The sequence below is a fragment of the Ranitomeya variabilis genome, chromosome 2 (genome assembly GCF_051348905.1).
Source record: "Ranitomeya variabilis isolate aRanVar5 chromosome 2, aRanVar5.hap1, whole genome shotgun sequence".
NCBI classification, from domain to species: Eukaryota; Metazoa; Chordata; class Amphibia; order Anura; family Dendrobatidae; genus Ranitomeya; species Ranitomeya variabilis.
The window spans coordinates 987598345-987626149 of record NC_135233.1 but is presented as its reverse complement, the minus strand read 5'-3'; the positions used below and the strand labels follow the sequence as shown (position 1 = coordinate 987626149).

Here is a 27805-nt window from a genome sequence, read left to right as displayed (position 1 = left end):
ATATGGAGCATCTATGGGGCCATAACTGCATGGAGCATCTATGGGGCCATAACTGCATGGAGAGCATTATGTGGAGCATTATATGGGGCCATAACTGCATGGAGGATTATATGGGGCATCTATGGGGCCATAACTGCATGGAGCATTATATGGGGCATCTATGGGGCCATAAAGAACTGCATGGATCATTATATGGGGCTCCTGATTCAATATGGATATTCAAAAAAACTTAACCTACTGATGTCTCAATTAATTTTACTTTTATTGGTATCTATTTTTATTTTTGACATATACCGGTAGCTGCTGCATTTCCCACCCTAGGCTTATACTCGAGTCAATAAGTTTTCCCAGTTTTTTGTTGCAAAATTAGGGGGTCGGCTTGTACTCGGGTCGGCTTATACTCGAGTATATACAGTAATTGTATTCCAACCCTTATATCAAATTGATACATTCCTATAGCATATACCCTGGAATCCTATTGGTCAGTTACTGATCACATGACCAGTGTCATCCAGGTGCCTGTGCGCTCAGTTGACAGTTGAGGAAAGTGACAGTTGGAGTTGATGGTGAAGGTGAAGAATCTGTCTGTGGATTATAAGCAAAGCGCTAATATGGAGAAAGAAGAGTTTGTAGGGAGGAAGAGAGCGAGGAAAAGAAGACACTTGGATTCATTATCTGATGACGAGCCTTCAATCAAAAAACCAAAAAAAGCAGACTCCGGACGGAAGACGTCTCCCACCCCAGAAATGGAGCGAGTGCATGAGGACGTCATTGCCCAGAGTGAAGGGCTAAAGAACAGAAGAGACTTCGCCTCATCGGCTGATGAGAAGTCTTCAATCAAAGAGCCCAAAAGGAAGGGCAAAAAGAGGAAGAATCCAGACGCAGGACAGAAGATGTCTCCCACCCCAGAGATGGACCGAGTGGATGAAGACATCATTGTCCAGAGGATAGGACCAAAGAAAAGAAGAATCGGCCTGGACTGTGCAGAGGAAGGAAAGACACCAATTATTAAGACCAACATTCAGGAAAAAAAAGACCTGCAGAAGTACCCAGGAGGCTCAGGTAAGTAGAGATAAAGAACTATCAATTACAGAGAAAGTTATTGTACATGTTTTATATCTCCACATGTAATCCGGAGAAAAAGGTCAGCAAAATAATTCTACATCAAATGAACCTTTTATAATGAAAAATTACCAAAACCAATTTTATATTAGTGCAGAAGATTACAGGTGTTGTAGGCAGTTTACCAATGGGAATGTACAACAATAACATTAGGGTTAAATCATCAAGGTGAATGTCTACTTTATTTCTCTACATTTCAGTTCACCCGTTGTGTATGTCCTATTCTAATGTATAATGTTCTTCTGTCAACTCCACTGTCATGTCAATTAAGTAATTCATTTTATGATTTTTATGATTTAAGTTGTGCTGCTGTAATAACATAATTTCCCACGGGATCAATAAAGTGTATCGTATCGTATCGTAACATGGTCAGAGTTATCTGTTCCCAATTCATGGTGACATGTTCTTATCATTGTGTAATGTCCAGGTTCAGCTCTGATGAGATTTACCACAAGATATGGAAAAGGCTGACACCTTTTTAAAGGGAATCTGTCAGCATGATATAGGGGCAGAGACCCTTATACCAATGATATACTACTTATTGGACTACATGGTGTAATTTTGATAAAATGACAGTCTTATCAGCTGCAGATTTACCAGTTCTCTCGATGCTGAGCTCTGTATAACCCTGCTAACAACACTGATTGGAAGTATTCTGTGTATGTGTACACTGTGCATAGGCAGAAAGCTCTGAATCAGTGGTCGAGTTATACAGAGCTCATGAATATGGATAACTATCTTGCAGCAGTCCTCTACTGATAATCTCCTGCTGATAAAACAGTGATTTTATAAAAACTACAGCAAGCAGCTCAATACGTGACACATTTCTCTTTATATATTACAGTATATAGATATATAATTCTAAATACGGTATATTAGATCTCAGATTAGGCGTTAAAACCTTGGTGACATAACCCCTTTAAATGCTGCAGTATCTGAAATAAAATAAAAAACACACACCTCCTGGAATGGCGCCATTCCCACGATGCTGGCACTGAGTCTCCTGTAAACATGGAGTGCTTTTACTTTGTTGCTCTGCAGCACTCAGAAGGGGTTGACCAGTAGTGAATAACTCCTTAAATGACTTTCTCTGCCGTAAACGGTCCTAGAAGTTGCCACATTGGTTGCCAATGTTATAATGTTACTATTTCCTCCTCTACTCCCCTTTTGTTTAGTCTTTCCACATTCACATACAAGGTTTCTCCAGTGTATCCCCCCCCACTCTTGAACTCTCTACCCCAACATATCAGACTCTCACCTACTGTGGAAACCTTCCTAAGGAACCTGAAGGCCTACGTCTTCCGACAAGCCTACAACCTGCAGTAACCCTCGCTCCACCACACCGCTGCACGACCAGCGCTGCCCTCCCTTCTGTATCCTCACCCACCCCCTGTAGACTGTGAGCCCTCGGGGGCAGGGTCCTCGCTCCTCCTGTACCAGTCGCTGACTCGTATTGGTCAGGATTATTGCACCTGTTATTACTATGTATTCTCCTTCTCACATGTAAAGCGCTATGGAGTAAATGGCGCTATAATAATAAATAATAATAATCCATGGGAGGACTAGGTGAAGTGCATTATATTCTATGAAGGACCATGGGGAGTGCATTATCTTGTTTGGAGGACCATGGGAGGTGCATTATCTTGTTTGGAGGACCATGGGAGGTGCATTATATTCAATGGAGTACCATGAGGAGTTAATTTTATTCTATAGAGTACCATGAGGAGTTCATTGTATTCTATAGAGGACCATGGAGAGTACATTATATTGTATGGGGGACCATGAGGGGTGCATTATACTGTATGGAGGATTATAAGAGGTTAATTATATTGTATGGAGGACCATGGGGTACATTATATTGTATTGAGGACCATTGAGGGTGCATTATATTCTTAGGAGGACCACGGGGAGTGCATAAAATTCTCTGGAGGACCATGGGGTGTACATTAAATTGTTTGGTGGATCATGGGGAGTGTATTATATTCTATGGAGGACTATGGGGGTGGATTATAGCCTATGGAGGACCATGGGGAGTACATTATATTGTATGGAGGACCATGAAGAGGGCATTATGTTGTATGAAGGACCATAGGTCGCTCATTGCATTCTATGGATGACCATGGGGAGAACATTATATTCTATTGAGGACCATGGGGGGTGCATAAGCTTGTTTGAAGGACCATTGGGAGTGCATTTTATGGAAGACCACGGAGAGCGCATTACATTCTATGGAGGACTATGGGGGCTGCATTATAGTCTATGAAGGACCATGGGGAGTGCATTTTATGGAGGACCACGGAGAGCGCATTATATTCTAGGGAGGACTATGGGGGCTGCATTATAGTCTATGAAGGACCATGGGGAGTCTACTATATTCTCGGAAGGAAAATGGGGTGTGCATTATATTTTTAAGAGGACTCTGGGGAGTGCATTATATTCTAGGAAGGACTATGGGGGGTGCATTATGTTCTATGAAGGACCATGGGGAGTCTACTATATTCTCGGGAGGAAAATGGGGTGTGCATTATATTTTTAAGAGGACTATGGGGAGTGCATTATATTCTAGGGAGGACTATGGGGGGTGCATTATAGTCTATGAAGGACCATGGGGAGTCTACTATATTCTCGGAAGGAAAATGGGGTGTGCATTATATTGTTAAGAGGAGTATGGGGAGTGCATTATATTCTAGGGAGGACTATGGGGGGTGCATTATATTCTATGGAGGACCATGGCGACTGCATTGTATTGTATGGAGGACCATGGTCAGGCCCCAAGAAGCAACCTTGCGAAACTGTGCACGTCAGACAAGGGGATCTCTAGCAGCAGCTGGCCCTACCGCACAGTCTGACAGTTCCAGTCTTCTAGCAGGTATCTAACTATATGAGCATTCTGAACTTCCTGGACATTTAATACACCTTTTTACTGAGATCTGTCAGCAGCACATGTGATGTGAAGGAACTAGCTTCTATGGCATATAATCCATAAGCACCTCACCTTGTCTTCACTCCTCCTGGACTTTGTTTCTTTCCTTTCCTTCTTGCAGGCAGCTATTTAATATTGCATCTGCAAAACTTAGCATATAAAGCAACTTTGTAGTGCTTGCTAAGTCTCTCCGTTCCTGTCCCTTCATGAATGTAAGGATTATACTTTCGCCTGCTTCTTTTATGCATGGTGCTCGCATTATATTGTTTAGCTGTGCGCTTTATCATTACTTGCTGCTGCTTCCTTTCCCCATCATTTGGAGGCCCTTTTTTCTTGCCCTGTCTTTTCAAATTTGTTTTTATACTATTGTTATTTTATAAAGATATTCTTTTATTTGCATGTTGTTTCATATCAATTCTCTTCTATATGGCACCTTACCATAGTAGATGATGTTAGTCATATATTGATGAAGTGTCCTTAGCCTCTTTATTATTGTATCGCATTATATTGTATGGATCACCATGGTGAAGTACATTGCATTCTATGGAGGACCATGTGGAGCGCATTATATTCTATGGAGGAAAATGGGGTGTCCATTACATTGTATGGAAGACCATGGGGAAGGCATTATATTGTATGGAGGTCAATGGGGGTACATTACATTCTACGGATGACCATAGGGAGCACATTACACTCTATGGAGGACCATAGGGAGCCCATTATATTCTATTTAGGACCATGGGAAGTGCATTATATTGTATGGAGAGCCATGTGGAGTGGATTATATTTTATAGATCAGCTGGGTGGGTGCATTCTATTCTTTGGAGGACCATGGGGAGGCCATCATATTGTATAGAGGACATTTGCAGGTTCATTATATTGTATGAAGGAACACGGGGAGCTCATTACATTCTATAGAGGACCATGGGGAGCGCATTATATCTTATGGAGCACCATGGGGTGCGCATTCAATTCTATGGAGGGCCACGTGGCTTGTATTATATTGTATAGAGGACTATGCATTATACTGCATGGAGGACCATGGTGGTGCAGTATATTATATAGAGTTCCGTGGGAGTGCACTACATTGTATGGAGGACCATAGGGGTGCATTATATTGTGTGGTGGACAATGGGAAGGGCATTATATTGTATAAATGTCCATGGGGGTGCTTTATATTGTATGGAGGACCACGGGGGGGGGGGGGGGTTATATTGTGTGGAGGACCATAGGGGTGCATTTTATTGTATAGAGTACCATGGGGAGTGCATTATACTATATGGAGGATTATGAAGGGCTGCATTTTATTGTATGGAGGACTATGGGGAGTGCATTAAATTGTAAAGATGACCATGAGGGGTGCATTATGTTGAATCGAGAACCATGGAGAGTGCATTATATTGCATGGAGGACCATGGGGGGTCCATTATATTGTATAAAGAACCATGGGGGATTGTATTATATTTTATAGAGGACTATAGGTTGTTCATTATATTGTATGGAGGACCATAGGGGTGCATTATATTGTATGGAGGGCCAAGTTAGGGCATTATATTGCACGGAGGACCATAAGTAGTGAATTATATTGTATAGATGACAATAGGGCGTGCATTATATTGTATGGAGGACCATGGAAAGTGCATTATATTGTATAGAGGACAATGGGGGGGTTTATTATACTGAATAGAGGACCATAGGGGGTTTAATATATTGTATAGAGGACCATGGGACGTGCATTATACTATAAAGAGGACCAAAGGGGTACATTATAATGTATAGAGGACAATGGGGATGTGCATTATATTCTATGGAGGACCAAGGAGAGCACATTATATTTTATGGAGAACCATTGGGAGTGCAATATATTGCATACATGACCATGGGAATGCATTGTATTCTATGGAGGACCATGGGGAGTGCATTATGTTGTATGGAGGACCGTGGGGTGTATTATATTGTGTGGAGGACCATAGGGAAGGCATTATATTGTATAGATGACCTTGGGGGTGTTTTATATTGTAGGGAGGACCACGGGGGTGCATTATATTGTGTGGATGACCATGGAGGGTGCATTTTATTGTACAGAGTATCATGGGGAGTGCATTATACTATATGGAGGATTATGGAGGGGTGCATTATATTGTATGGAGGACTATGGGGAGGGAGATTTATATTCTATGGAGAACCATTGAAAGTGCATTACATTGTATGGAGGACCATGGAAGGTGCATTATATTCTATAGAGGACCATGGGGAATGCATTATATTGTATAATAGACCATGGGGAGTGCATTATTGTCTATGAACAATCGTGGGGAGGGCATTATGTTGTATGGAGGACCGTAGGGAGTATATTATATTGCATGGAGGTCCATGGGGAGTGCATCATATTATATGGAGGACCATAGGGAGTGCATTATATTGTATAGGTGATTTCTGGGTTCATTATCTATATATATAATTGTCTAAGGGTCACTTCCGTCTGTCTGTCCCGGAAATTATATTGTATAGAGGACAAAAGGAGGTTCATTATATTGTAAAGAGGACAATAGGAGGTTCATTATATTGTATATAGCACCATGGGGAGAGCATTATATTTATAGAAACTTAATTCCAGCTCACCCAGTTGCTGTATGCTCATCCATCTGGGGCTCAGACACTGGGTCATGTCGACCATGTAAATTTTTCTTATGTATGCACCATATTTCTTTTGAAAAGTAAAAAGAAAAGGAAAATCCAGGCCTGTTGAGCCGGATTCCAATTTTTTCTATTTTCCTTGATGTGAGAGCATAATATTGTATGGAGGACCATGGGGAGCTCATTACATTCTATGGCGGACCATGGAGGGTACATTATATTCTCTGTAGGGCCGTGTGGAGCGCATTATATTCTATGGAGCACTATGGGGAGCGCGTTATATTGTTTGGAGGACCATGGGGGATTGAATTATATTGTATAGAAGACAATAGGAGGTTCATTATATTGTATGGAGGATCATGGCAAGTGCATTGCATTATATGGAGGACCATGATGAGTGCTTTATATTGTATGGACGACCATAGGGAGCGCATTATATTGTGTAGATGACATTGGTGGGTGAATTATATTGTATTTAGGACCATGGGAAGGTCATTATATTGTATAGAGGACAAAAGGAAATGGTTCATCATATTGTACGGATTACCATGGGGGGTGCATTATATTTTATAGAAGACCTTGGGTTGTGTATTATATTGAATAGAGGACCATGGGAATGCATTATGTTGTATATAAAACAATGGGAGGTGCATGATATTGTAGGAAGGACCATGGAGAGTGCATTAAACTATATAGAGGACCAAGGGGAGTGCATTATATTGTATGGGGGACCATGGAGAGTACATTGTATTGTATGGAGGACAATTGGAGATTCATTATATTGTATAGATGACCATGGACTAGGACTATGGGCTGTGCATTATATTCTATGAAGGATAACAGGGATTGCAATATACTGTATAGAGAACCATGGGCGGTGCATTATACTGTATAGAGGCCATGAGGAGTGCATTATCTTACATGGAGGAGTATGAGGGTGCATTCTATCTTATGGAGGACAATGGGGGGGTACGTTATTTATTATATGGAGGACTATGGCGAATGCATTATACTGTATGAAGTACCATGGGGAGTGCATTATATTGTATGGAGGACAAGAGGGGCTAAATTTTATTGTAAGGAGGATCATAGGCGGTGCAATTTTATTCTATTGAGGACCATGGGGAGAGCAATATATTGTATTGTATGTCCATGCTGGACATAAGAAGGATATGGGACTCTCATTGAGTATATGGGGAGGCTATGTGAGGCTCATGCAGTATATAGGAGGCTGTGTGGGGTTCATGGTGTATATGGGGATGCTGTGTGGGGGTCATGCTGTATATGGTGAGGCTGTGGAGGCTCATGCAGTATATAGGGAGGCTGTGTGGGGCTCATGCAGTATATGGGGAAGCTGTGTGAGGCTCATGCTGTATATGGGGAGGCTGTATGAGGCTCATGCTGTATATAGGGAGGCTGTGTGGGGCTTATGCTGTATATGGGGAGGCTGTGTGGGGCTCATGCTGTATATAGGAGGCTGTGTGGGGCTCACGCAGTGTATATGGGGAGGCTTTGTGGAGCTCATGCATTGTATAGGGAGGCTGTGTTGGGCTCATGCAGTATATGGGAGGCTGTGTGGGGCTCATGCTGTATACAGGGAGGCTGTGTGGGGCTCATGCTGTATATAGGGAGGTTGTGTGGGGCTCATGCTGTATACAGGGAGTCTGTGTGGGGCTCATGCTGTGTATAGGGAAGCTGTTTGGGGCTCTTGCTGGACATGGGGAGGCTGTGTGGGGCTCATGCAGCATATAGGGAGGCTGTGTGGGGCTCATACAGTATATGGGGAGGCTGTGTGGGGCCAAAGCAGTTTATGGGGAGGCTGTGTGGGGCTCATGGAATATATAGAGGTTGTGTGGGGCTCATGCTGTATATAGGGAAGCTGTTTGGGGCTCTTGCTGGACATGAGGACGCTGTGTGGGACTCATGCAGTTTACGGGTAGGCTGTGTGGGGCTCATGCTGTATATAGGGAGGCTGTGTGGGGCTCATGGAATATATAGGGAGGCTGTGTGGGGCTAATTCAGTATATAGGGAGGCTGTGTGGGGCTCATGCTGTATATAGGGAGGCTGTGTGGGGCTCATTCTGTATATGGGAGGATGTGGGGCTCATACAGTATATGGGGAGGCTGTGTTGGGCTCAGGCAGTATATGGGAGGCTGTGTGGGGCTCATACAGTATATAGGGAGGCTGTGTGGGGCTCATGGAATATATAGGGAGGCTGTGTGGGGCTAATTCAGTATGTAGGGAGGCTGTGTGGGGCTAATGCAGTATATAGGGAGGCTGTGTGGGGCTAATGCAGTATATAGGGAGGCTGTGTGGGGCTAAAGCAGTATATAGGGAGGCTGTGTGGGGCTCATGCTGTATATAGGGAGGCTGTGTGGGGCTCATGCTGTATATAGGGAGACTGTGAGGCTCATACAGTATATGGGGAGGCTGTGTGAGGTTCATGCAGTATATAGGGAGGCTGTGTGGGGCTCATGCAACATATAGGGAGGTTGTGAGGGGCTCATGCAGTATATAGGGAGGCTGTGTGGGGCTCATGCTGTATATGGGGAGGCTGTGTGAGGCTCATGCTGTATATGGGGAGGCTGTGTGGGACTCATGCTGTATATAGGGAGGCTGTGTGGGGCTCATGCTGTATATAGGGAGGCTGTGTGGGGCTCATGCTGTATATAGGGAGGCTGTGTGGGGCTCATGCTGTATATAGGAGGCTGTGTGGGGCTCATACAGTATATGGGGAGGCTTGTGTGGCTCATGGAATATATAGGGAGGCTGTGTGGGGCTAATGCAGTATATAGGGAGGCTGTGTGGGGCTCATGCAGTATATATGGAGGCTGTGTGGGGCTCATGTTGTATTTAGGTTAGGCTGTGTGGGGATCATGCAGTATATGGGGAGGCTGTATGGGACTCAAGCAATATATGGGGTGGCTGTGTGGGGCTCATACTGTATATAGGGAGGCTGTGTGGGGCTCATACAGTATATGGGGAGGCTGTGTGGGGCTCATGGAATATATAGGGAGGCTGTGTGGGGCTCATGCTGTGTATATAGGGAGGCTGTGTAGGTGTCATGTTGTATATAAGGAGGCTGTATGGGGCTCATGCAGTATAAGGGGAGGCTGTGTGGGGCTCATACAGTATATGGGGAGGCTGTGTGGGGCTCATGGAATATATAGGGAGGCTGTGTGGGGCTCATGCAGTGTATAGGGAGGCTGTGTGGGCCTCATGCTGTATATAGGGAGGCAGTGGGGCTCATGCAGTATATAGGGAGGCTGTGTGGGGCTCTTGCAGTATATGGAGAAACTGTGTGGGCTCATGCAGTATATGGGGATGCTGTGTGGGGCTCATGAAGTTTATGGGGAGGCTGTGTGGGGCTCGTGCTGTATATAGGGAGGCTATGTGAGGCTCATGCTGTATATGGAGAGGCTGTGTGGGGCTCATGGAATATATAGGGAGGCTGTTTGGGGCTAATGCAGTATATAGGGAGGCTGTGTGGGGCTCATGCTGTATATAGGGAGGCTGTGTGGGGCTCATGTTGTATTTAGGGAGGCTGTGTGGGGCTCATACAGTATATGGGGAGGTTGTGTGGAGCTCATGCTGTATATAGGGAGGCTGTGTGAGACTCATGCTGTATATAGTGAGGCTGTGTGGGGCTCATGCAGTATATGGGGAGGCTGTGTGGGGCTCATGCAGTATATAGGGAGGCTGTGTGGGGCTCATGCAGTATATGGGGAGGCTGTGTGGGGTTCATTCAGTATATGGGGAGGCTGTGTGGGGCTCATGGAATATATAGCGAGGCTGTGTTGGGCTCATGCAGTATATAGGGAGGCTGTGGGGCTCATGCTGTATATAGGGAGGCTGTGTGGGGCTCATGTTGTATATGGGGAGGCTGTATGGGGCTCATGCAGTATAAGGGGAGGCTGTGTGGGGCTCATGCTGTATATAGGGAGGCTGTGTGGGGCTCATACAGTATATGGGGAGGCTGTGTGGGGCTCATGGAATATATAGGGAGGCTGTGTGGGGCTCATGCAGTGTATAGGGAGGCTGTGTGGGGCTCTTGCAGTATATGGAGAAACTGTGAGTGGGCTCATGCAGTATATGGGGATGCTGTGTGGGGCACATGCAGTTTATGGGGAGGCTGTGTGGGGCTCGTGCTGTATATCGGGAGGCTATGTGAGGCTCATGCTGTATATGGAGAGGCTGTGTGGGGCTCATGGAATATATAGGGAGGCTGTTTGGGGCTAATGCAGTATATAGGGAGGCTGTGTGGGGCTCATGTTGTATTTAGGGAGGCTGTGTGGGGCTCATACAGTATATGGGGAGGTTGTGTGGAGCTATGCTGTATATAGGGAGGCTGTGTGAGGCTCATGCTGTATATAGTGAGGCTGTGTGGGGCTCATGCAGTATATGGGGAGGCTGTGTTGGGCTCATGCAGTATATTGGGAGGCTGTGTGGGGCTCATGCAGTATATAGGGAGGCTGTGTGGGGCTCATGCAGTATATGGGGAGGCTGTGTGGGGTTCATTCAGTATATGGGGAGGCTGTGTGGGGCTCGTGCTGTATATCGGGAGGCTATGTGAGGCTCATGCTGTATATGGAGAGGCTGTGTGGGGCTCATGGAATATATAGGGAGGCTGTTTGGGGCTAATGCAGTATATAGGGAGGCTGTGTGGAGCTCGTGCTGTATATAGGGAGGCTGTGTGGGGCTCATGTTGTATATAGTGAGGCTGTGTGAGGCTCATGCAGTATATGGGGAGGCTGTATGGGGCTCATGCAATATATGGGGTGGCTGTGTGGGGCTCATGCTGTATATAGGGAGGCTGTGTGGGGCTCATGTTGTATATAGGGAGGCTGTGTTGGGCTCATGCAGTATATGGGAGGCTGTGGGGCTCATGCAGTATATAAGAAGGCTGTGTGGGGCTCATGCAGTATATACGGAGGCTGTGTGGGGCTCATGCAGTATATAGGGAGGCTGTGTGGGGCTCATGCAGTATATAGGGAGGCTGTGTGGGGCTCATGCAGTATATAGGAAGGCTGTGTGGGGCTCATGCAGTATATACGGAGGCTGTGTGGGGCTCATGCAGTATAAGGGGAGGCTGTGTGGGGCTCATACAGTATATGGGGAGGCTGTGTGGGGCTCATGGAATATATAGGGAGGCTGTGTGGGGCTAATGCAGTTTATAGGGAGGCTGTGTGGGGCTCATGCTGTATATAGGGAGGCTGTGTGGGGCTCGTGCTGTATATGGAGAGGCTGTGTGGGGCTCATGGAATATATAGGGAGGCTGTTTGGGGCTAATGCAGTATATAGGGAGGCTGTGTGGGGCTCATGCTGTATATAGGGAGGCTGTGTGGGGCTCATACAGTATATGGGGAGGTTGTGTGGAGCTCATGCTGTATATAGGGAGGCTGTGTGAGGCTCATGCTGTATATAGTGAGGCTGTGTGGGGCTCATGCAGTATATGGGGAGGCTGTGTGGGGCTCATGCAATATATAGGGAGGCTGTGTGGGGCTCATGCAGTATATGGGGAGGCTGTGTGGGGTTCATTCAGTATATGGGGAGGCTGTGTGGGGCTCATGGAATATATAGGGAGGCTGTGTGGGGCTAATGCAGTTTATAGGGAGGCTGTGTGGGGCTCATGCTGTATATAGGGAGGCTGTGTGGGGCTCGTGCTGTATATAGGGAGGCTATGTGAGGCTCATGCTGTATATGGAGAGGCTGTGTGGGGCTCATGGAATATATAGGGAGGCTGTTTGGGGCTAATGCAGTATATAGGGAGGCTGTGTGGGGCTCATGCTGTATATAGGGAGGCTGTGTGGGGCTCATACAGTATATGGGGAGGTTGTGTGGAGCTCATGCTGTATATAGGGAGGCTGTGTGAGGCTCATGCTGTATATAGTGAGGCTGTGTGGGGCTCATGCAGTATATGGGGAGGCTGTGTGGGGCTCATGCAGTATATAGGGAGGCTGTGTGGGGCTCATGCAGTATATGGGGAGGCTGTGTGGGGTTCATTCAGTATATGGGGAGGCTGTGTGGGGCTCATGGAATATATAGGGAGGCTGTGTGGGGCTAATGCAGTTTATAGGGAGGCTGTGTGGGGCTCATGCTGTATATAGGGAGGCTGTGTGGGGCTCATGCAGTATATGGGGAGGCTGTGTGGGGCTCATGCAGTATATAGGGAGGCTGTGTGGGGCTCATGCAGTATATGGGGAGGCTGTGTGGGGTTCATTCAGTATATGGGGAGGCTGTGTGGGGCTCATGGAATATATAGGGAGGCTGTGTGGGGCTAATGCAGTTTATAGGGAGGCTGTGTGGGGATCATGCTGTATATAGGGAGGCTGTGTGGGGCTCATGCAGTATATGGGGAGGCTGTGTGGGGCTCATGCAGTATATAGGGAGGCTGTGTGGGGCTCATGCAGTATATGGGGAGGCTGTGTGGGGTTCATTCAGTATATGGGGAGGCTGTGTGGGGCTCATGGAATATATAGGGAGGCTGTGTGGGGCTAATGCAGTTTATAGGGAGGCTGTGTGGGGCTCATGCTGTATATAGGGAGGCTGTGTGGGGCTCATGCAGTATATGGGGAGGCTGTGTGGGGCTCATGCAGTATATAGGAAGGCTGTGTGGGGCTCGTGCTGTATATCGGGAGGCTATGTGAGGCTCATGCTGTATATGGAGGGGCTGTGTGGGGCTCATGGAATATATAGGGAGGCTGTTTGGGGCTAATGCAGTATATAGGGAGGCTGTGTGGAGCTCGTGCTGTATATAGGGAGGCTGTGTGGGGCTCATGTTGTATATAGTGAGGCTGTGTGAGGCTCATGCAGTATATGGGGAGGCTGTGTGGGGCTCATGTTGTATATAGGGAGGCTGTGTTGGGCTCATGCAGTATATGGGAGGCTGTGGGGCTCATGCAGTATATAAGAAGGCTGTGTGGGGCTCATGCAGTATATACGGAGGCTGTGTGGGGCTCATGCAGTATATAGGGAGGCTGTGTGGGGCTCATGCAGTATATAGGGAGGCTGTGTGGGGCTCATGCAGTATATAGGAAGGCTGTGTGGGGCTCATGCAGTATATACGGAGGCTGTGTGGGGCTCATGCAGTATAAGGGGAGGCTGTGTGGGGCTCATACAGTATATGGGGAGGCTGTGTGGGGCTCATGGAATATATAGGGAGGCTGTGTGGGGCTCATGCAGTGTATAGGGAGGCTGTGTGGGCCTCATGCTGTATATAGGGAGGCTGTGGGGCTCATGCAGTATATAGGGAGGCTGTGTGGGGCTCTTGCAGTATATGGAGAAACTGTGTGTGGGCTCATGCAGTATATGGGGATGCTGTGTGGGGCTCATGCAGTTTATGGGGAGGCTGTGTGGGGCTCGTGCTGTATATAGGGAGGCTATGTGAGGCTCATGCTGTATATGGAGAGGCTGTGTGGGGCTCATGGAATATATAGGGAGGCTGTTTGGGGCTAATGCAGTATATAGGGAGGCTGTGTGGGGCTCATGCTGTATATAGGGAGGCTGTGTGGGGCTCATACAGTATATGGGGAGGTTGTGTGGAGCTCATGCTGTATATAGGGAGGCTGTGTGAGGCTCATGCTGTATATAGTGAGGCTGTGTGGGGCTCATGCAGTATATGGGGAGGCTGTGTGGGGCTCATGCAGTATATAGGGAGGCTGTGTGGGGCTCATGCAGTATATGGGGAGGCTGTGTGGGGTTCATTCAGTATATGGGGAGGCTGTGTAGGGGTCATGGAATATATAGGGAGGCTGTGTGGGGCTAATGCAGTTTATAGGGAGGCTGTGTGGGGCTCATGCTGTATATAGGGAGGCTGTGTGGGGCTCATGCAGTATATGGGGAGGCTGTGTGGGGCTCATGCTGTATATGGAGAGGCTGTGTGGGGCTCATGGAATATATAGGGAGGCTGTTTGGGGCTAATGCAGTATATAGGGAGGCTGTGTGGGGCTCATGCTGTATATAGGGAGGCTGTGTGGGGCTCATACAGTATATGGGGAGGTTGTGTGGAGCTCATGCTGTATATAGGGAGGCTGTGTGAGGCTCATGCTGTATATAGTGAGGCTGTGTGGGGCTCATGCAGTATATGGGGAGGCTGTGTGGGGCTCATGCAGTATATAGGGAGGCTGTGTGGGGCTCATGCAGTATATGGGGAGGCTGTGTGGGGTTCATTCAGTATATGGGGAGGCTGTGTGGGGCTCATGGAATATATAGGGAGGCTGTGTGGGGCTAATGCAGTTTATAGGGAGGCTGTGTGGGGCTCATGCTGTATATAGGGAGGCTGTGTGGGGCTCGTGCTGTATATAGGGAGGCTATGTGAGGCTCATGCTGTATATGGAGAGGCTGTGTGGGGCTCATGGAATATATAGGGAGGCTGTTTGGGGCTAATGCAGTATATAGGGAGGCTGTGTGGGGCTCATGCTGTATATAGGGAGGCTGTGTGGGGCTCATACAGTATATGGGGAGGTTGTGTGGAGCTCATGCTGTATATAGGGAGGCTGTGTGAGGCTCATGCTGTATATAGTGAGGCTGTGTGGGGCTCATGCAGTATATGGGGAGGCTGTGTGGGGCTCATGCAGTATATAGGGAGGCTGTGTGGGGCTCATGCAGTATATGGGGAGGCTGTGTGGGGTTCATTCAGTATATGGGGAGGCTGTGTGGGGCTCATGGAATATATAGGGAGGCTGTGTGGGGCTAATGCAGTTTATAGGGAGGCTGTGTGGGGCTCATGCTGTATATAGGGAGGCTGTGTGGGGCTCATGCAGTATATGGGGAGGCTGTATGGGGCTCATGCAGTATATAGGGAGGCTGTGTGGGGCTCATGCAGTATATGGGGAGGCTGTGTGGGGTTCATTCAGTATATGGGGAGGCTGTGTGGGGCTCATGGAATATATAGGGAGGCTGTGTGGGGCTAATGCAGTTTATAGGGAGGCTGTGTGGGGCTCATGCTGTATATAGGGAGGCTGTGTGGGGCTCATGCAGTATATGGGGAGGCTGTGTGGGGCTCATGCAGTATATAGGGAGGCTGTGTGGGGCTCATGCAGTATATGGGGAGGCTGTGTGGGGTTCATTCAGTATATGGGGAGGCTGTGTGGGGCTCATGGAATATATAGGGAGGCTGTGTGGGGCTAATGCAGTTTATAGGGAGGCTGTGTGGGGCTCATGCTGTATATAGGGAGGCTGTGTGGGGCTCATGCAGTATATGGGGAGGCTGTGTGGGGCTCATGCAGTATATGGGGAGGCTGTGTGGGGCTCATGCAGTATATACGGAGGCTGTGTGGGGCCCATGCAGTATATGGGGAGGCTGTGTGGGGCTCATGCAGTATATGGGGAGGCTGTGTGGGGCTCATGCAGTATATAGGGAGGCTGTGTGGGGCTCATGCAGTATATAGGAAGGCTGTGTGGGGCTCATGCAGTATATAGGAAGGCTGTGTGAGGCTCATGCAGTATATGGGGAGGCTGTGTGAGGCTCATGCAGTATATGGGGAGGCTGTGTGAGGCTCATGCAGTATATACGGAGGCTGTGTGGGGCTCATGCAGTATATAGGGAGGCTGTGTGGGGCACTTTGCTGGACATGGGGAGGCTGTGTGTGGCTCATGCAGTATATACGGAGGCTGTGTGGGGCTCATGCAGTATATGGGGAGGCTGTGTGGGGCTCATGCAGTACATAGGGAGGCTGTGTGGGGCTCATGCAGTATATAGGAAGGCTGTGTGAGGCTCATGCAGTATATACTGTATATCCTGTACTATATATACTATATATATATATACTAGTATGTACTATACTGCGGTATATCTGCCCTCAACCCGACCTGTAAGAGAAAAAGACCTTTTATTATACTCACCTGCAGGGCGGTCCGGTCCAAACGGTGACAATGTTCTTAATCCGACGCCTCCCATCTTCTTATGATCGCCGTCCTCCTTGCTTTGTGTGGATGACACGTCCTTGCATCATCCACACAGTTTCCTCGGCATCGCGCTCCTGTGCAGTCATACTTCTCAGCCCTTTTGAGTGGAGAGCGAAGTACTGCAGTGAGCATACGTCAAGGTTCTTTGTCTTTTCCCGGCACCTGCGCACTGAAATACTTTATTCTGCGCTCAATCTGGCAGAGAAGTATGACTGCACAGGAGCGCTATGCCGAGAAGACTGTGTGGATGACGCAGGGACACGTCATCCATGCGAAGCAAGAAGGAGGACAAGGATCGTAGGAAGATGGGAGGTGCCGGACCAAGAACATCGACACCCCTCGGACCGGACCGCCCCGCAGGTGGGACTAATAAAAGGTCTTTTTCTTGTCTCACGGGTCAGGTTGAGGCAGATATATCGCATTATAGAAGGCTGTATATCAGCCCTGAATGGTGGTGTCATATCTCATATTGGCCAAACCTGGTGACAGCTTCGCTTTAACACAATTTATGAAATGAAGAACAAGCTTTACTTAGAACAGAAGATTTCCTCAGTGTGAATAATGTCCTGTAAATGTTAGATTTATTCTGACATTTCCCATTCATCCCCCCTGGTAGGAAGCAGCGGTGTTTGGCCATCCAGCTCCAGCATAATCTCTCATTCCATCAAGGATAGATTATTATTCCACCATGTGATCGGAGTTGGAAGCTTTGGAAAGGTCCTGATGGCGGAAGATACTTTAACCCGCAAAGAATTTGCAGTGAAGATCATCGGCAAAACAGCCCTGCTGGCCGGAGGGGATAGGCTGGATGTGATGGTGGAGAGGCGAGTTCTGCAGCTGGCATCTGGAAGCCCCTTCCTCGTCCACTCAGCCTTCGCATTTCAGACCAAGGTATCATTGTGACTACTTAGCGCTATAAGATTTGGCCACTTCTCTGATGTTGGTGACCTGTTCATCTGAATGGGAGCTGTCCTGCAGGACCCAGGAGTGACCACTAAACCTTGTGTGCTCCGTACACTGCTCACATCCGGCTTTTAGAGGAGACGGTAACAGCTGATTGGACCTTAGAGCCACCTCCACAGAATGCAGCCTTAGTGCTGCTGAAGGTGGCTCTTTTACCTTAGTAGGCCCTGGGGGTAGTGACATATCCTGAGGATGGGCTCATTATAAGAGTGAAAAACCCCTTTATCAATTGTCGCTGCACTACAAGCCTCACTGCTCAATGGGCAATACCTCTGCCAGGGACAAACTTTACAGATGTGATGTAGGAGGTATTAATGTGCAGAACAAAATGGCTCTAATAGTTATCCATTTTTTTGAGGTTGGATTGAAAACAATAGCCAGCTTGCTAGTGTTTTTGAGGTTTTACGGCTCTTACATATTATGTTACCTTTATTCTCGGGGTGTTTATGATTATGGTAAAACCAGCTACAACGCTCCTGCGGAAAGTGAGTATATGTTTATTTTTAATTTTTTTAACCTGTCATACGTGGCTGGGCAATATACTACGTGGCTGTGCAATATACTACGTGGCTCTGTGCTGTATACTACGTCACTGGGCAATATACTATGTGGCTGGGCAATACACTACGTGGCTCTGTGCTGTATACTACGTGGCTCTGTGCTGTATACTACGTGGCTGGGCAATATAATACGTGGCTCTGTGCTGTATACTACGTGGCTCTGTGCTGTATACTACGTGGCTGGGCAATATACTACGTCACTGGGCAATATACTACGTGGCTCTGTGCTGTATACTACGTGGCTGGGCAATATACTACGTGGCTGGGCAATATACTACGTGACTGGGCAATATACTACGTCACTGGGCAATATACTACGTCACTGGGCAATATACTACTTCACTGGGCAATATACTACGTGGCTGGGCAATGTACTACGTGGCTCTGCTGTATACTACGTCACTGGGCAATATACTACGTGGACATACATATTCTAGAATACCCAATGCGTTAGAATCGGGCCACAATCTAGTATTCTACATAATTGTTTAGAATTTTAGGGGTCCCAGCAGTTAAAACACCTTTTTCATTCAATGAGTGACTACATATCACAGCAATATGCTTTCATTTAACTTTCTTGGATAGAAAACCCCTTTAAGTAGTAAAATCTGTATTTGTCTTTAGTGTATAATAAATGCAAATGTTCCATATTACAGATTAATATTTTCTTTGGAATGGAGTACATGCGCTGTGGGGACTTTCACCAACTTCTAGAAAGGAATGGGCCACTAGACATCGCCAGTGCCAGGTAATGTGTTAAAGGAGTTGTCCGATCTCAGAAGAAAAGTCATCAGTCACTGTACATGACTGCAGACTGCCAGATTGTGACAGGGGGCAATGCGCACACGGTCACGACTTCCCTGTGTTCCCCAATCAGGTGGGCGATCCTGTGTACAATTTGCACATTTGTGGTCACGTGCTGACTAGTCTCACCCGGCTTCTCTCAGTAGTAAAGAATTGAGAGACGTGCAGGGTACAGTCAGAACATAATCGCCAATATGTAATTTTCATACACTCATTCATTCATTCATTCATTCCTACCTTCTCGAGACTGCAGTACTGATAGTGTGCACTTCTTACACCGTCACGATTCGGCGGTCATATACAGTGACTGCAGACTTTTCTTCTGAGACCGGACAACCCTTTTATAAAACCCTCTAAGTTAAGAGGAATAATATAGAATAATGCTTCTAATGACTGATATGATTCCCAGGTTTCCTCTCTATGAGATCTGATACTTATTCATTTTCTCTTTGTCAGATTCTATACCGCCGAACTGGTGTGTGGGATCCAGTTCCTCCATTCGAGAGGCGTCATCCACAGGTAATCTAGTCAGTGTTAGGCCGGGTCACACCAGCGTATATTCTCTCATCTAAGAGAATCCGGACGATTATCCAAATCGCACGTTGATTAAACTCTGAACAGAATTTGATCAGAGTGATCACAGTGTGATTTCATTTTTTCGGATGAGGAGAAGATGGGAAAAAAAAGTCTCCATCATCTGCAATCAGACTGCACTCAGATGTCATCCGAGTGTAGTGTGATGTTTTCCATGGACTCATTGACTTGCATATTGAAGCATGATCCGATTATCTGATCCAACTCGGGCATGTTGCGATCGGAAACAATCAGACATGTACACGGCCCCATAGTATAACATTGGTCCGAGTGCAATCTGATGTTTTGTCACCCAGTGACAGAATGATGCGCTGTACCTGGGGTCTAGTCGTCCTGTCTGGTGTCACAGACAGGAAGCTGCAGATGAGCGGCCGTCACATGTCAGTCATACAGTGATCCCTACAGTGCGCAGGTAGGGTACATAGTAATGGAGTCATCTCAGATGAGCAAAGTACAGCAGGAAGAGAAAAGCGGTTTATTCCCATCTGTCATCATGTGACCACAGATATAAGAAGAACACTTACTTTATACTCAGGTTATTTTTCTTTTTCTTACAGAGACCTAAAGCCCGAGAACATCCTGGTGGCTGAGACGGGCCATATTAAGATCACGGATTACGGTCTAGCACTTGACAACATGCACGGAGACCAAACAGCCACCGGATTCGCTGGAACAATAGGTGACATGGCTCCTGAGGTAGGAATAGAATGTTTTTATTTTTTGTATATACCGTATTTTTCGCTTTGTAAGACGCTCCGGATTATAAGATGCACCCCAAATTTTGAGGAGAAAAATAGGAAAAAACTTTTTTTAATAAATTGGTGGGGCGTCTTATAATCCATGCGTCTTATTACTTACCAGGGGTTGTGGCTGTGGTGGATCAGGGTCCCAGGCTCGTTGCTGGAGGCAGGAGTGGAGCATTGCTGCAGGCTGGGATGAGGGGTTCTGCAGGGGGCTCCTGTGCTGCAGGGGGGCTCCTGTGCTGCAAGCTGGGATGAGGGGTCTGCAGGGGAGCTCCTGTGCTGCAAGCTGGGATGAGGGGTCTGCAGGGGGCTCCTGTGCTGCAGGGCTGTCTCCGGTGCTGCGGGGTCTCTGGCGACATTTTGTGAAAGGCCAGAGCCCCCCGGCAGTTCGTCCATGCGTTCCTGTATGACTGACTCCGGGAAAATGGCCGCCGGAATCTCGAGAGATGAGATCTCAGCGCTGAAATCTCATCTCCCGAGATTCCGGTGGCCATTTTCCCGGAATTAGTCATACTGGAACGCATGGACGAACTGCCGGGGGGCTCTGGTCTTTCACAAAATGTCGCCAGAGCCCCCCGCAGCACCGGAGCCTCCAGCATCACCCTTGGGCAGCAGCGGACAACCCCGGCAGCGGCGGCGGACGACAGCGGAGGCGGGCGGTAGCGGCGGCGGACACCCCCTCATCCCAGCCTGTAATGGTAAGCGGTATATCCGCTTTGTTAGACGCACTCACATTTCCCCCCCAAATTTGGGGGAAATAAAGTGCGTCTTACAAAGCGGAAAATACGGTAAAAGGTTTTTCAGGTAATTTCACATTGATTAGCTTTATTTATGCGCGTTCATCAATATAAAATCATTGGGGGTCCGATCCCACTGATTAGCTGTTCTAACAGAAGCAACCAGAGCAGAACATCGCACCTCTGTACTGTTTAGTGGTCAGTACTGAGGACTGCAGATCACACCGTGTTCATTTCAGTAGGGACTAATCTGTAGTACCAGCAATGGCCACTAACCAGTGAGGGGAGCTGTGACGCCTGTTTATTGGTTATACCACCGGCGGAGGTGATAACAGCTAATCAGTGGGACTGCCGGGTGTTGGCTCCCACCATTCTTATATTGATGATCTGTTCTGCTCATCAATATAAAGTATTAGAAACCCCCTATAAATGATTTTCATTATAAATATCACCCATCCCCAGAAAAGGTGAGAAATGTGTGACCTCCGGGGGCTTCACTGCTATGTACCCCACAATCACCAAATGGGAGGACCAGAGCCTCCTACTCTTCCCAGGCTACATGTCTACATGGACAGTGAACTATGGCCGACCAGGTGTAATGCTGAGTTATCCGGACCATAGATGTCCTAAAGGGTTAATAAAATGTGTAATGATGATACAGGAAAATGTGTTATTTTATGTGCATTTATTACATTTATTACATAACACGCATCAGTTGTATCTAGTACATCGGACTAAGCTGCTCTGTGTATATTAGACAACGCCAGCCGCCACCTCAATACTATCAGCCATAATGCCACAGATAGCTCCTTAACCCCTTCATGGCATATGGCAGACATGCCGGATATATGTTGTGTCTCTGCTTTCATGCGGGCTCACCCGCAGAGCCTTCATCTTTTCCGGCAGATGATGGGTGATTTAATGAGCCATCATGTGCCGTTATCAGCTGCGGGTGTGACACTGCTCTGTCTACGTCCGTTAACCTGTTAAATCCTGCGGTCAATCTCAGACAATGGCATTTAACATGTGCAGGCGGGGGTGTGCGTTTTTCCATACTCCCATCAATGGGCCCATGACATGATCATGATCTCAGAAAATGGCAACACAAGTAAAGGTTGTTTTTTTTTTTACAAATCTAAGATTTTCTTTTTCACCACTTAAATAAAAAAAATATATACATTTTTGGAATGAGTAATTTCACTGACCTGGATAATGATATTGTCAGTTTTATCACATAATGAACATGGTAAATAAAAAAAATGTAAGTGCATCACATGATAAAACGAATGATGTCAAGTACAACTCGTCCTTCAAAAAACAAGCTCTCATATAGTTATGTGGACGGAAAAATAAAAAAGTTATGGCTCTTCAAAGAAGGAACATGCTAAAACAAAAAAGCTGACAATCTCTTGGTATGAAGGGATTACAGTGTGAGCCGGTAACACACTGAGCCGAGCGTTGTGTGCGCCGTCACACCCATATATATTACATTCACTCTGTTAGTATAGTTTATTAAGTTCATTTATGGAGCATAATTATGGAAGATCCTTTGTGCCTCTGACTGAGTAGTAAGACTTACTGCCATTACTGTAGGATCACATAACAATATGAGTGACATATACGTGCGGTGACAGGAGGTGGCACTACTAATAATGCTGCTCTATGGCAGATCCTGGACATGCAGCAGTATTACGCCGGAGTCGACTGGTTCTCGCTTGGAGTCATCATAAACCAGATGCTGACCAGTTTTACTACCTACGATCCGGCAGTGTTTGATGAGTCCTCCTCCGGCGCCAAGGACATCATTGAACAGGTCAGTATGTTCCCGGTATAAGGGTCTAGTATTGGGGTCATACAATGTTAGTAGTCCCTGACCCGGAGACTGTAATTGTACTGAACACAGTCTTACACAGACATCTTCTCCCAATCCTCAACCTCGTAAACCACATTTACTATGTCCCGCTATGGATAAGAGAAGTAGAGATCCATTGCTTGCACCCCCTCATCACTAAATATCACTATCATATACCATCACAGCACACAATGCGTCATGGAGAGCAACAATCAGAAAGAAGTGATCACTGTGTATAATCTTTCCTGGTCAGATCACAGGGTTCACTCACTAAATCCTAAATACATTTCTCCTTTTCAGCTCCTGCAGGAAGATCCAGTTCAGCGACTAGGAGTCCATGGTAACATCCGAGAACACCTCTTCTTCCAGCGAATTGATTGGGTCTCTGTGGAAGCCCTTAGGATGGCCCCACCATACATCCCTGTAGTAAGTAATGGGAGAATTCTCCCATGGATCTGAATAAGATTCTCTCCCACAATCATCTACGCTTTTGGTTCTGTGATACATTATGTTTAGTGTCAGGGTTGGAAAATAATTTGGCTCGCGTTATTGGACAATGTAATCTCTTAGCAGTGTATGTCTAGTCTATAGGATTGTTCTTCTTTCAGGCCCTTTTGAGGGTTACATGCAAATAATTAACTAGTTATAAGTTCTGTTAGGTACAAGCCATTTAAAGGGAATCTGTCACCCCAAAAATCGTATATGAGCTAAGGCCACTGGCATCAGGGGCTTATCTACAGCATTCTGTAATGCTGTAGATAAGCCCCCGATGTAACCTGAAAGGTAAGAAAAACAGGTTAGATTATACTCACCCAGGGGCGGTCCCTTTTCGTTTCGGGACCGATAGGAGACCCTGGACCCGGACCGCGACACCTATCTTCATTCGATGACGTCCTCTTCTTGTCTTCCTGCCGTGGCTCCTGTTGAGGGCAGAGCGAAGTACTGCTGGGCCTCTCTGACCTTTCCCGGCGCCTGCGCACTGCAGTACTTTGCTCTGCCCTCAACAGGGCACACAAAGTACACCTGCGCCGAAGCCGCGGCAGGAAGACAAGAAGAGGACGTCATCGTATAAAGATAGGCGCCGCACCCATCAGACCCGAAATTAACCAGGACCGCCCCTGGGTGAGTATAATATAACCTGTTTTTCTTACCTTTCAGGTTACATCGGGGGCTTATCTACAGCATTACAGAATGCTGTAGATAAGCCCCTGATGCTGGTGGCCTGAGCTCATATACGATTTTTGGGGGTGACAGATTCCCTTTAATCAGACAAAGCATTGCACAGCCGTCTGTAGCTGGAGCTAGAGAAGACCGCCCTTGGTAAAACATTTTTTTACATGAGCCCTCCATAAGGAGCAGTTCATAAGATTTTTATATCTTTCATGCAGACCTGGAAGTGATTCTAAAGATTAATTTACATTTTTAAATAACATTTCTCCTTTTTATAGTCTCCACTGCTAATTTACACCAGATGAAAACTAAAACAAAAAATAGGAACACATTTTTGTCAAAAAACAGAACTGATGGAGCTAGGCCAATTCAGAAAGACCTATAGGTACAAGAGAACGAGAGACACCAGGAAGAACAAAATGTATTAGAGTAAAAAAAATACCAGTGTATACTGGTGTGGACAAAGAATGGAAAAACCACTCGGAAAACAAGGAAGACCAAAAGGAGGAGACACTGAGACGCAGGTCACTTATTGCAGGAAATAAGTATCAGGACAAAGAGGTATCTTTCCTATATACCAACTGCTGCTGTGTTTCCACGATGTTTGATTATTACTTTTTATATAATATTTTCCTTATTCATGTTGTTTGTGAGCGCCTTCTGTGACGCCACTTACCGTACTAGATAATAAAGGTGTTTTTACTTTATAGAGACCTCTTTGTCCTGACATTTTTTTCCTGCAATAAGTAACCTGCGGCTCGGTGACTCCTCCTTTTGGTCTTCCTATTTTTTTTTTCAATTCGGAAAGAGTCTTTAAACAGGTGAAAGTGTTCAGAGCTGAAGTGATAAGTACAGATTGTACTGATATAAACACTTCTCGTTCTCACCATACTTGGGCTATTGCCTGTTACCTGCACATAATTCAGCATCCTATGTATGATGAGACAGAAATGTGACCGGCCATAGAGATGATTAGTGGCGCTGCAGCTCATTGAAGTGACCAGACGTCAGCTGCAATGCTCATGGTGCTGGTTTTGTCTCTAAGATATTATATTCACATTTGAAAATGTTCCTTTAAAGGGAACCTGTCACCAGGTTTGTCCCATATGAGACATTTCAGCCCTGATATACATCATTCTAATGTGCTGTATATCTGCCCCCATTCCAACATGCAAGACAAGAAAAAGACCTTTTACATACTCCCCTACAGGGCGTTCGGGTTCGATGGGCATCACTGGTGTAGGTCCGGTGCCTCCCTTCTTCTAGTGATGCCGTTCCCCTTCTTGCTTCATGTGGATGACGTGTCCTACATCATCCACACAATGTCCCCGGAATTGCGCTCCTGAGCAAACGTACTTATGACCAGGGGGCAGAGTAAAGTCCTGCAGTGCGCATGCGGCGGAGCTCTTTGAACTTTCCTGGTGCATGCGCACTGCAGGACATTGATCGGCCCTTCACAGGGCTGAGAGAAGTACGCCTGCGCAGGAGTGTGATACCGGGGACACTGTGGATGACGAAGGACGCATCATCCACACGAAGCAAGAAAGAGGACGGCATTGCAAGAAGAAGGGAGCCATTGGACCAAGACAGCGATGCACATCGGACCTGACCTCCCGTAGGTGAATATTATAAAAGGTCTTGCTTGTCTTGCAGGTTTGGTTGGGGGCATGTATACAGCATATTAGAATGCTGTATATCAGGGCTGAAAGGTACTGGCCTTACCTCATATGGTACTAACCTGGTGACAGGTTCCTTTTAATATTGAACTATTATTTTCACTACTTAAAGTCAAAACTGTTTGATTAGTCACTAAGTTCACCATGACTTTTTTCTGCATTTTTTTCTATAGCCAACTAAGCCTAATCCCAGGGTCCCTGCTTTTAAGCTGTTCGGAGGGTTTCCATTTTTCAACTGAAAACCCTCAACAAGACACCGGCTCAATAACACCAGAGCAAGCTGCGTACCTGAGCTTCCAGAAGACCACGCCGAGAAGACCAGAGCATCGGATGTCCAACACCATCAGGGACCTACAAAAATATAACTAAGTGATAAGTATAGGTAATTATAACAAAGGATAGGTATATATAGTCTAATACAAAAAGAGAAAAAGATAAGTCTAAGTATAGGTAAAAATAATAATTCTAGGTAAGTATTTCTAAGAATGTATAAGAATAGACAAATATAGGTAAGAAAGGATAGGTATGTTTAGTCTTTAATAAAAAAAAAAAAAAAAAAAAAGATAAGTATAGATAAGTAAGGATAAGTATAGGTAAATATAGCTAAGAAATGATAGGCCCCGTATATTTAAAAACAAAAAAAAAAGAAAAAAAGACAAGTATAGATAAGTAAGGATAACTATAGGCAAATATAGCTAAGAAATGATAGGCCCCGTATATTTAGAATTAAAAAAAAAGATAAGTATAGATAAGTAAGGATAACTATAGGTAAATATAGCTAACAAACGATAGGCCCCGTATATTTAAAATAAAAATAAAAAAAGAAAAAGATAAGTATAGATAAGTAAGGAAAAGTATAGGTAAATATAGCTAAGAAATGATAGGCCCCGCATATTTAAAATAAAAAAAAATATATATAAGTATAGATAAGTAAGGATAACTATAGGTAAATATAGCTAACAAATGATAGGCCCCGTATATTTAAAATAAAAAAAAAAAAAAGAAAAAGATAAGTATAGATAAGTAAGGATAAGTATAGGTAAATATAGCTAAGAAATGATAGGCCCCGCATATTTAAAATAAAAAAAAAATATATATAAGTATAGATAAGTAAGGGTAACTATAGGTAAATATAGCTAAGAAATGATAGGCCCCGTATATTTAAAATAAAAAAAATAAAAAATATATAAGTATAGATAAGTAAGGATAACTATAGGTAAATATAGCTAAGAAATGATAGGCCCCGCATATTTAAAATAAAAAAAAAAATAAAAAAAAAATAGGTAAGTATAGGTAAATATAGCTAAGAAATGATAGGCCTCGTATATTTAAAATAAAAAATAAAAAAATATATATAAGTATAGATAAGTAAGGTTAGGAATAGATAAATATAGCTAAGAAATGATAGGCCCCGTATATTTAAAATTAAAAAAAAAGAGAAGTATAGATAAGTAAGGATAGATAAATATAGGTAAGAAAGGATAGGTATATTTAAAAAAAATAAATAAAAAAAGCTAAGTATAGATAATCGCCCAGTGTAAGTGCCCCCTTAGTTATACATAAGCTTTATATAGCCTAGAGATAAAGATAAGGTAGAAATATAAGTATTAGGTAAGTATATAATACCCCATGTACGGGGGTGACAGGGCCCATCCAGTGCTGACACTGCAGTGACCCAGGGATTAGCCGATCGCCAGGACATGGGGTCAGGAAGGAATTTTTCCCCACACATGGGGTTGTTTCGCCTTCCTCTGGGTCACATACTCTTTATGCAGTAAATCCTATAAATGGCGCTGGATGATTACAATAAATTAAACTAAATAATATAATAGATAACAATAAAAATTAATAAACCCCATTCATTGTGTCTGCGTCTTCTTTATATTCTTTTATTATAATGTTGGACGGCTGTAGTGATTGTGACAAATGGCGGGGAATTAAGGGTTAATCCGATACTTTGTGTGGAGTTGGGTCACGTGATGACAGTGATGTTATGGCATCTGTCATATGGCTTTCCCAGACTGATGTCACTGCCCCATCATGCCCCACATCATCCATCACAGGGTTTTCCTCCCTCCCGGCTTGTTGACGCCGGCGCCATTCGGTGTCCTCGGTTG

The 27805-nt window shown here is 45.7% G+C and overlaps 2 protein-coding genes across 8 annotated transcripts in view; one reads left to right on the top strand and one right to left on the bottom strand.

Moving 5' to 3' along the window:
- Positions 1-27805, bottom strand: part of LOC143808394 (uncharacterized) — a 426051-nt gene that overhangs the window by 372556 nt on the left and 25690 nt on the right. For all 7 annotated transcript variants that reach the window (XR_013221946.1, XM_077290990.1, XM_077290987.1 and 4 more), the window contains one exon: positions 25977-26039. Coding sequence is in view for 6 of the 7 variants with exons in the window: in XM_077290990.1 (XP_077147105.1) it covers positions 25977-26039 (63 nt within the window). In the remaining variant the exon portion in view is untranslated. The remainder of the gene's footprint in view (positions 1-25976; positions 26040-27805) is intronic.
- On the top strand, positions 534-27546 carry LOC143808391 (protein kinase C delta type-like). The gene is made up of 10 exons (XM_077290983.1): positions 534-1062; positions 17206-17480; positions 18769-18860; positions 19373-19435; positions 20068-20206; positions 22660-22803; positions 23143-23268; positions 25862-26281; positions 26549-26904; positions 26982-27546. The coding sequence occupies exons 1-8, from the start codon at positions 564-566 to the stop codon at positions 25925-25927; spliced, it is 1404 nt and encodes a 467-aa protein (XP_077147098.1). The 5' UTR covers positions 534-563; the 3' UTR covers positions 25928-26281; positions 26549-26904; positions 26982-27546.